At 52.1% G+C, this 10685-nt stretch overlaps 1 protein-coding gene across 1 annotated transcript in view; it reads left to right on the forward strand.

Annotated features, from left to right (window-relative positions):
- The window catches only part of GCN1 (GCN1 activator of EIF2AK4), a 59753-nt gene extending 58596 nt beyond the window's left edge, over positions 1-1157 (forward strand). Inside the window, exon 58 of the mRNA XM_046024615.1 lies at positions 475-1157. Within this exon, the coding sequence (XP_045880571.1) occupies positions 475-600 (126 nt within the window). The 3' untranslated portion in view covers positions 601-1157. The remainder of the gene's footprint in view (positions 1-474) is intronic.
- The last annotated feature ends 9528 nt before the right edge of the window (positions 1158-10685 follow it).

The raw sequence follows: 10685 nt of genomic DNA on the forward strand, positions 1-10685 counted from the left end.
TCCTGTGGTGTTCGGGTTTCTTTTGGCAGCAGAGCTCTTTCTCCAAGTAGAGTGTCACATGGCACCCACACCTATGAAGCCAATCCCAGGAGGGCTGCCTAGTGAAGCCCAGAGCCCCCCTCACACCTTCCTCCACCCCTAGGCACCTTTTTTTTTTTAAGTTTTTAATTTTTTAAGTAATCTCTACACCTGACATGGGGCTTGAACTTACCCCAAGATCAAGAGTCGCATGCTCCACTGAACAAGCACGGCTCCCTGTGACATAGAGTGTCACAAGGCCCCCAACACCAGAAACCCTTCCTGCCCCCGCCCGACCCCTTCTCAGCACATGACTTCCGGGGATCCGTCGGACTCCCTTTATTTTGTCAGATTCTGCCACATCTGGTTCTGAGGTTAACACTCTTTTTTTGTTGGCTTGGAGAAAACTGTAGTCCAGTTTTCTGACAACGTTTCCTCCTTCCATCCTCCCCACAGGCCCTCTCCAAGATCCTCGACGTGGCCAGTTTGGAGGTGCTGAATGAGTGCAACCGCCGGTCCCTGAAGAAGCTGGCCAGCCAGGCCGACTCCACGGAGCAGGTGGACGACACCATCCTGACCTGATCGGCCCACGCCCTGGGCCGGGCTCCACCTCTTTGTTCAATGTTTTCATTTTTGAAAATACGTTTGTTCCAATGGGGAGCTTAGGAGATGGCGTTCCCAGAAAGTATTTTAATATTTCAAAAGACCACAGCCAAAGCCTTAAATCAAACCCACACACAACTGAAAATTGCCTCCTCCATCTCTCACCTTTTTCTTTGGAGAAGAGACGAAAAAGCACACGTGTGAGCCTCACCAGGTGGCAGCCACGAGTGGACCATCCAGCTGAGCACGGCTGGGTCTGGAACAGGTGGGGCCAGACCTCCGGTTCCTCCCACCCTGCGCTTGAGCTCTGCTTTGGGAGCCCGTGCTGCCAGCCTCTGCCTAGATCCTGAGTGGGACACCTGCCTGTGGAGGTCGGCCCGGGGTTCTGTGTCTTGGCGTGGCTTTGCAGTGTTGTGCAACCTGTCGGGGGAACGGGACACAGTGCCCTCGCGGTTCACAAGTTGGGGAGGGGTACTGGCTCAAATGCGGGTTGTTTGAAGGAGGAATGTTTAATAAAGGCTTTGATTTAATCTTGATAGAAGCAGATTTTTAAAAAATCTCCAAGCAGCTGTTCAACAGAAAGCTTCGTGCATCAGGAGTAAGGCAAGGCTTGCAGCCATTCTCACGAGCATCGGCAGCGCTCTGGCTTCTCGGCGTCTCTCCCACTCTGGCAGGTCCTGCAGAAGTCTATACACTTCTCAGTCCAGAGGTCAGGTCTTGTGTGCAGCCAGGCCCGTGATCTCCCCGAGTATGGAAAATGCAGGGGTCAAATTAGCCACTTGCCGGCTCTGTCCTAACTCAGAAAGGTGGGCAGCTTCTGGCAGGCTGGTTTTAAAGAGAAGCCCATCCCCTCTGTGGCGGAAGGACGAACCACATTCCTGGAGTCAGAGGACTTGCGGGAGGAAAGCAAAGCTGCAGCTCAGCATCTGCCTCCTTTACGAATGACTTCCTTCCTCCTGGTTCTTAGAAGGCTCGTGATCCACATGTCCTGTCTGAGGGAGCACACCCCTCTGGGCCCAGTGACGCAAGTTTTTCTGGGCTGTGTCCGTGGTCACAATACGGACTAAAGCTCTACCGAAATGACTGGCCAGAGCTGTAAAAGGAAGGAAAATTAAGTGTGGTAGCGAACTCATCTTGTAGAGGGTCTAAAATGTACCAAAACAGAATCAGGGCATGGCTTATTAATGCAGCAGGGGTAGAAAGTAGCCCCGTGACTCAGCACTTCTGATGAGTAAGACAAGGTGACCTCTGAGATACTTCTGATGAAATCCTTGCTTTCTATGCCCGAACCTTCTATGTCACAGGACTTCCTATTTTCTTGCAGCAGCCACGGGCTCAGCTTGCTCAGTGTAACCGTAGACTCCCAGGGCTGCAGGGGAGCTGGAGAGGTCGGCTGATCAGTCCCCAGAGCCACAGCCACCAATGGGTGCAGCTTTCGGTAGCCATGGTAACTGTTCCCTGCTGCTGGGATTCAGACGGTCATCAGCAGCCTCTCAGCTGCCTGGGGCAGATGTCCAACAAGCTGTCTGCACATGCGGTCACCTCGGCCAGTCAGCCATGGGGCCGCAGATGGAGTTTCTGTGTGAGGGGCCGTGGGCTGGAAAAGTGCGGTAAGCTCCGAGGTGCGGTCTTCAGTGTTTCCTCCGGGATCTTAGAACAGATGCTTCTGTCTGTCTCTGGCATTCAGCCCCTGGTGTGAAGTTGGGAGGGAAACCTGATGTACTGAGAGGTGGAAGACACTCAGGAAGCAAGATCCAAAGGAAAAACACCAGGTCCTAGTTCCAGAAACTGGAGGAGGATGAGAGCTCTCCGTCCAGGACGGATGGATGGAGGCTGGTTCGCAGAGATGACTCAGAGGCTCCCGGAGCATGTTGAAGTGCATTCCTTCAGTCTGCAGGGGGGTGCGGGCTCCGGAAAGTGAGCCTCGAAGGGCTGTCACAGGCCTGACAGCGGAGCAGGCACAGAGCACCCTGTCGACAGTCCCAGAAACAGCAGCCCTGTGTGGATGCCCCGGAGGAAGTGGTGCTCCGCAGCGAAGAAGCAAAGCTGTTTGCCCCCCCGTGATTGGCGGAGCCGCTTCCCCTGGGGCAGGCTGTCCGTCCTCTCCAGGCCAGCGTGCTCATCTGTCAAATGAAGGAGTTGGGACGGAGCTCTGAGACTCTCTTGTTCTCAAAGTTCCAATAGTGATTATAACCTCACCCCAAATGACATTTGGCATTTTCTTATTTAATCCTTTCTGCCTGTGAAGTAGCTTCTCCATGGTTACTGTTTTCCAGAGGAGGGAATTTGGGAGAGTATGTAGTCATTCGCCTGGGGTCATACGGCTCATTAATGGCCGTCTGTCCCCAGAGCACATATCCTTGGCTTTGCTCCTCCGTGCTGGCTAGTTAGGCCTGGGCATTTTCCGTTCTTCACAGCCGGTGCCTCCGGCCCTCTCACGTCCTGTGCAGCACCCTGAGTGCATGTCTGAGTGGCTCTAGGAGACTGGCTGGGGCTCCACGCGGATGCGACGCGGGCTGATCGGTACCTCACCCCATTCACAGGACACTTTAAAAAGACAGTGACTCCCAGTGATGCTCCAGGGCGGAGACTGCTGTCCTGTGCATGCGTCCGAAAGGCAGTGACAAAATATGCCCCTAGTTAACCCAGGGAAAATGAAATCGAGCCTCTCATCCCTTCTTCACCTAACTCTGGGAGCCTCTGGAATTCTGCACATCAAGAGTATTTTAAAATGTGGGGGCAGGTGACATGCTTCACATCCCTTCTAGGAATGAAGCCTCCAGGGAAGTTCCCTTTGGCTCCCTGCTGTGATGCCGGCTTGGGAGCCGGGGCAAGGGACCTGCGGGACTGAGTCTTCTGTTTGCAGGGATTTCACATCCTCGTTCTACTGAGAGCAGGTTCGGAAACAAGATCGGTCATTAGGAATATTTTTTTAAGTAGGAGTCTGTATGGACGTGTCGTAAATTGTTTCAAGCCTTTCTAGATTAGAACAATAGGGAGAAACAGGAAAAGCCACGCTGAAAGATCTAGGTCCTGAGAGGCTTTTAAGGAAACGCAGATGGCGCTTTCGCTCTGGGCCGTGCACTGCTGGGGAGCAGCTGGACGCGGGGGCAGGCTGGAACAACTTCACTGCTGATGTCAAGCCAGATGACCCAAGCATGTTCCTTCCCCGGAGCCCACGTGTCCTCACCTGTAGAGTGACAGGACGGGGCATGAGGCCGGGCACCCGGAGCTGCTTGCTTGGTGGACAATGAGCATTAAAACGAGCCATGTCAACGGGAAGGGCCTGAGGCACAGGGACCGTTAGTACGACAGCGTGTCCCAAGTCCTGAGGTCTTCCTGCTGGGCCCAGAATCTGCAGATGCCTGGTTAACTTTTGGGGTCCGAAGTGTAAAAATCTCCGAACTTAAAATCCAATTCTTTCTGAGAAGCGATGGTTACTATGTTTGGATCCATGACATGGCGTGAGAAGTGTCAGCACCGGGCTGGCGCTTCCTGTGCCCGGGCAGGAAAACCCTTTGCCATCATTGTTTGAGTGGTACGGGTGAGGCCCGAAGGAGCTGGTCCTTGTTTTAGGAGGACAGAAGTGGAGATACAGGTGGAAAGGAGTATCTGTAAGCTCTTGTAGCCAGTTGGCTTGTGGAACTGGGAAAAGCCTCTCTTTCTTGATCCTCTGGTCACCAGGCCCGAGGGCCGTTCGTTCCGTAACAATTTGGGAAGGTGAATTCAACAAGAGAAACTAGCCCAGTTGTTGGCATGCGGTTCTGTGGAGTGACTGACTGGGTTTCACTTTTCCTAAGACATGGAGCCCAGGCATTTCATGGGGCTTTCCTCCCGTTGTGTTTCCTCCCGTTGTGTCAGGAGGGTCCCCCGCAGCCTGGCTGGCTGAAAGGAGAGTGTTGATACTGATGGAGCTCAGGAAACTGGAAAAACTGGTCCGAGGATTACCCCCTCAGTGGGGTTTCTGTGTGACTCTCCTGTGTGTCCCCCGCATGGAATATGCTCCATCACCTTCTCTGAGACCAATTTCTCTGGTCAAGATGGTATCAGCCGGATGGAAGCCACGTTAGCTCCTCACCATTTGTCCTTTCACCTCAAGGGAGGCCGGGTGCAACAGTATCTGATCCAGCATTTCTCGAACATACTGGCCTCAGGACCCTTCTACACTTTGAAAAATTATTGAGGACCCCAAAAACCTCTTGCTTCTACGTCTCTTACTGATACCACTGTAGACATCAAAACTGGTCAACTTGTATAAGCTGTGCTTTTAAAAGTAATAAGCCCATTACATGTTGCCATAAGTAACCATAGCAAATAGAACTCGGTTTTCCAAAACAAAAGCCATTTTAGTGAGGAAAGCAGCATTCTTTTGCATTTTTTTATGTCTCTTTAATGTCTGGATTTTCATGTCTGCTTCTGCATTCAGTCTGTTGCGTTATATCAAGTAGTCTCTCTGGAAACCTCACTATACACTTGTGAGCAGGCGAGTGTGGAAAAGGCAAGTAACATCTCAGTATTACGAAACTGTTTTCATATTGCAGATCCTTTGAAAGGGTCTTGGGGAGCCCTGGGCTTCCCAGGCCACACTTGGAAACCACAGATCTAATCTAAAAGAGGGGAGAGAACACAGGGTCAAACCCCTGTGTTCTGGTGACAGCCTCCAAACTTGGTCCACATCCCACGGAATACAAACTTGAGAGAGTTCAACTGCATTATTTCTGATGCTCCTTCTATTTCGCCAGTTCTCCGTGTGGCTTCACTTGAATGCAACAGAGACACCAGTGCCTGCCATGTCCAGGGAACACCAGGATGGTCCCCCAAGCGGGGAACTTAATGCTCACTCGATTCTGGGGCTACCGGAGGGCAGGGCAAGGCTGTTGCCAAGTCTCCCAAAACGGCACCAGGCATGCAGGGGTGGGATCAAGGCCAGTTTGCAGTTCCATCAAAACTTTCTTTATTCCCTCCCTCTTGGACCAGTGTGTTAGAGGTGTCCCATCTTGACTCCTCATTCAAAGTCCCTGGCGTTCAGTTCCCCCGCCCGTTCTCAATTCTGCTTTGCCACCTGCTTCTTCCTACTTAAACGATCGCAGCATGTCTGCCTCTCCACTGCCTGTGTCAGCAACTTGATTCTACTGCTCACCAGTCTGAAATCTGGATTTCACAGCTCCCTCCAGGCCCCTGCTGCACCCACCTTCGCTCTCCTACTGCTCCCCTAGAAGCACCACTGGCTGTCACAGGCCTCAGGCTCGAGGTCCCCTCTCCTCGACCCTCCCGGCCTCCCTGCTGATGATACCACACTTCCCGACCGTTTGCCAGTTGAGCTCTATAAGGGCGCCTGGGTGGCTCAGTCTGTCAAACTTCCACCTCCTGATTTTGGTTCAGGTCATGATCTTAGGATGGCGGGTTCGAGTCCTGCATTGGGCTCCTTGCTCAGCAGGGAGTCTGCTGGGGATTCTCTGGCCCTCTCCCTCTGTCCCCCACCCCCGCACACGCTTTCTCTCTAAATGAATATATCTTTAAAAAAAACAAAGCGCCCTTAGCTCATGTTCAACCCTTACTCCCTGACTGGACTCCTCACCAGCTGCTCAGCCTCCACTGTGTGATCCTGAAAAATACTTCATTTGGCCCCACTGTTCTCATCACCACCAGTTCCACTTTTCATTCACTGCCCAAATTCTTGAACAAGGAGCACACCCGACTCTGCTGTCACTGTCCGTTTTGGTGAATGTCCGCATGCTGCTGTCCCCACTCTTCCCTTCTCTTCAGACACGTATTTTTTTAGTTGGCTCCATGCCGAGCGTGGAGCCCAGCTCAGGGCTTAAACTCATGACCCTGAGGCTCCGTGAAAGTAGAGATTTAAAAATTTTATTGACTTCTAATGTTTCCCATCGGTCAGTGCCTGGTACACGGGAAGCCCTCAAACGTGAAGGAATGACTTGTCCTTCCCTACTGTACCGTAAACTCCACAAGGATGGGCCTTGTCTGGCTCATGTTAGGTCTTCAGTGCCTGGCACCCAGCAGGCACATGAGTATTTTTTGTATTAGCAAATGAACCCAGTTGCCAGGTAAATTCCGTGACTATGTTTTTGCAGTACTGCTTTCTCTAGTGGATGTGGTTTGCATATTGTCCTTTGCATCTGTCCCCTCCTGCTGTTGCCCCCACACCTGGCTTCAGCAGTGACCCCCCTTGAAAGTTCAGCAGCGGAAATCCACTCCGGTGGATGCTTGCACCAGACTACTTTCCTAAAATAAGACGTTGAGGGGCGCCTGGGTGGCTCAGTGGATTAGGCCGCTGCCTTCGGCTCAGGTCATGATCTCAGGGTCCTGGGATCGAGCCCCGCATCGGGCTCTCTGCTCTGCAGGGAGCCTGCTTCCTCCTCTCTCTCTGCCTGCCTCTCTGCCTACTTGTGATCTCTCTCTGTCAAATAAATAAATAAAATCTTTAAAAAAAAAAATAAGACGTTGATATTGCTCCTCTGCTCAGAAACTTTCCCTGTTACCGTTTCTTCCGTGCAAACAGGTGGCACCGCGAAGTCTCCTCTGTAAACTGGCTGTTCAGAACAGCAGGACAGCCCCTCCCATCGGTGGCGCCTACGGAGGCCCACCTCAGGTCCCCGCGGCTTATAGCTTTGTACATTTATAGTTTCTTTCTCCCTCTTCCTTTCTCCCTACTTCTATCCACCTACCTACCGATCCGCCCACCAGAACACAGCCTACCACTGAACTGTAGTTTAAATAAACATAAAGCAGTGTTTCTAGGGGGCACCCGGGAGGCGCAGTTTAGTGTCCGACTTGATTTTTGGCTTGGGTCGTGATCTCAGGGGCATGACACTGAATCCCATGCTGGGCTCCACGCAGGGCTTGGAGCCTGTGTGAGGTTCTCTGTCCTACTGCGCACTCCCTGCCCCCTGCCCGCCAAGTAAAATTAAATTTTTTTTAAAAGCACCCGATGTTTCTGGAGGAAATATGCTCCGTTTCATTCGGGGGACACCAGGCACATATCCTGGCCAATAGGGAATTCCCCCTCGAAACCAAAACTGATGATTCTCAGACGGTGACAGCTGCTGTCTAAATACACCTGTTGTTCAAGGCTCTTAAGTTCCAATTCCATCATGAATTCTTTATGAGGAAAGCTTCCCCATCATTTGAGTGAGAAGTGGTAGCTCTCTTCCTCTGAAGTCTGGACCGCTCATTTGACAGCTGCTTTATCTATTACATTATCTTGTTTGTAATTCTTTGTGAGTATGTCTTACCGCTGAGAAGATTGTCAGCTGCTGGAGGGGAAATGCTCTATTCTACAACTTATGTCATATAGTAAGTGGTAAGCACTCACTAAATAGTTACTGAATGAACGATTAATGCCTACTGTTTTCCAGAAGACACGTGCAGGCAAGTCAGAAATCTGGTCTTCACTATGGCCGATTCAGCATTTTTTTTTTTTAAGATTCATTTATTGGGGCACCTGGGTGGCTCAGTTGGTTAAGTGTCTGCCTTCAGCTCAGGTCATGATCCCAGGGTCCTGACATCAAAGTCCTGCACTGGGCTCCCTGCTCAGTGGGGAGTCTGCTTCTCCCTCTCCCTCTGCCTCCCCCGCTTGTGCTGTCAAATAAAATCTTAAAAAAAAAAAAAAAAAGATTCATTTATCTAGGGATGCCTGGGTGGCTCAGTCAGTTAGGCATCTGCCTTTGGTTAAGGTCATAAGCCCAGTCCTGGGATTGAGTCCCACACTGGGCTCCCTGCTCTGCTTGCCGTTCCCCCTGCTTGTGCTCTTTTTCTCTGACAAATGAGCAAAAAAATAAATTCATTTATCTATTTTAGGGAGAGTGCAAGTGAGTGTGCACAAGGTTGGGGAGAGGGAGAAGCAGAGGGAGAGAGAAACTTAAGCAGACTCTGAACTGAGCAGAGTCTGATGGAAGCGCCATCTCACGGACCTGAGATCATCCTGAGCCAAAAGCAAGAGTCGGATGCTTAACCACAGAGCCACCCAGGTGCCCCTCTGCTCTACTTTTGAGTAAAAGTATCCAGCCACCTGATACCAGGAGGCTGCCTTGGAAACGTGTGTAACAGGTGTCTACAATAGGAAACAGCTGAAAGTATGAATGAGTCAGTGCAAAATGCTCATGGCTAACAGCATGTTGCTGTTTATCTCATGCCTGTATGTGCCAGATAATTTACAAACCTCTCTAAGCCTCACAACTATTCTGTGCGGAAATGGACTCCAAGATGTCATGTGACTTATCCTAAATCTCAAAGTGACAGTTCCACGCTCAGTGTGGAGTCTGCCTGGAGTCCTTTCTCTCTCTCCCTCTGGCCCTCTGCCTGCTCTCTGCTCTCTGCAATAAATCAATCTTTAAAAAAAAAAAAAAAGGGCATACAAGCAGCTCCTCTCCCAGGCAGTACCTTCAGGTTCCACGCCCATGTTGTTTTGACAGCACCACACTTTTTTTTTTTTTTAATATTTTATTTATTTGACAGAGAGAAATCACAACTAGGCAGGCAGAGAGAGAGGAGAAGCAGGCCCCCCGCGGAACAGAGAGCCCGATGTGGGGCTCGATCCCAGGACCCCGGGATCATGACCCAAGCCGAAGGCAGAGGCTTTAACCCACTGAGCCACCCAGGCGCCCCCACACTTGATTCTTAGTTCCTAGAAAAACAACTCAAAACTTGAGTTGGACGCACCATGAGCTGTTCGAGGATCTTCCCTGTGACCTTGTTTATAAAAAAGAATTATAAACAACATGAGTGCCTATCAACAGCAGAGTGGTTAAATTACAGTATAACCCTAGGACAGCGTAATACCACACAGCTGTTAAATGACAGAATGCCCAAACGTGTTGGTAAAGAGAAAAGGCAACATTTATACATGTTTGCTCAGACACAGAAATTCACTGAGGGGCACTGATTAATTCATTCAACAAATATTTCTTAGATATCTTTAGGTGTCCAAGGAACTTAGTAACAAGGGTTACCTGGGCAGAGTGGGTCTGAAGAAAAAACTTGTACTTTGGGGTAAGCTTCTGTACAGTTTGTTTTTTGACCATGAGTATTACTTCTTAGAAAGTCAAACTAAAAATGATAAAACGAGTAGAAATATTTAACAGCTACTTGACTGGAAAGGGACAGGGTTGTAGAACTTCGAATTCCCTGTAATTCTCTACTCAGAATGGCAGTAGGAGCATCTCACTTTCAGGCCAGGTGGGAACTTACTCCACAACGGGGGAAAAAAACTGGAGCTGATGATAAACCCAATCCCGCTTAACTCCCGGCAGCCCAGGTCTTCCTAACCACACGCTTCTGAGATGTGACTGTGTAGGCGGTGTGAAATCGAAACCGAGGGAGCTGCTGCTTCGGGCTGCGGGCGCCCCTCACACCGGCTCGGCGTCAAGGTGGACGGGGCGCTGACCCTGGAACTGTCCTCCCCGTGTTACCAAGGAGGCAACTCAGGCTCCATGGGGTCACGGGGCCAGGAGGTGATTCAAAGGCCACACTCCTCTCACGCTCCGCTCCGCAGGCGACTCGTGGCCCTCAACACTGGGCAGCCAGCGACCGCTCAGGCGTCCGGTCCGCAGGCCCGGGACCAGCACCCCGGAGGCGGCGTCCGTGCGGAAGGGGGCGGAGTGTCCGGATCCCGGGTCTCGAGAAACCGGGAGCTCGGCGTAAGCCCCGCCTCCAAGGTCACTGCGTGCCGGTCTTTCCGTCTCCGCAGCGCCTGCGGCTCTCGGAAGATGCAGGAGCCAGTCCGCCCCGGGCCACGGCCGAGCTTCTCCGGCGCTCTCGGCGTCCTTCAGGGCTCCACAGCGACCCCGCTCTCCGAATCCCCGGGCCGCGCACGGCTGCGGCGACCTTCGCCGACGAGACGCAGGGAAGGCTAGACTGCGCCCGCGCCCGCGCCCGCGGGAGTCCGCCAGGGCGCTTGCGCGGGGCGCGAGCGCGGAGAGGGCGCGGCTGAACGCGGCTGCGGCTGCGCAAAGGCGGTGTCAAACGCTGCGCCTGCGCGCTGGCGGGGCGGGGCGGGAAGGAGGGAGGCGGCGGCGGCGGCAGCGGCGGCGGCTGCTGAAGAGGAG

The sequence above is a fragment of the Meles meles genome, chromosome 12, assembly GCF_922984935.1.
Source record: "Meles meles chromosome 12, mMelMel3.1 paternal haplotype, whole genome shotgun sequence".
Lineage (NCBI taxonomy): Eukaryota > Metazoa > Chordata > Mammalia > Carnivora > Mustelidae > Meles > Meles meles.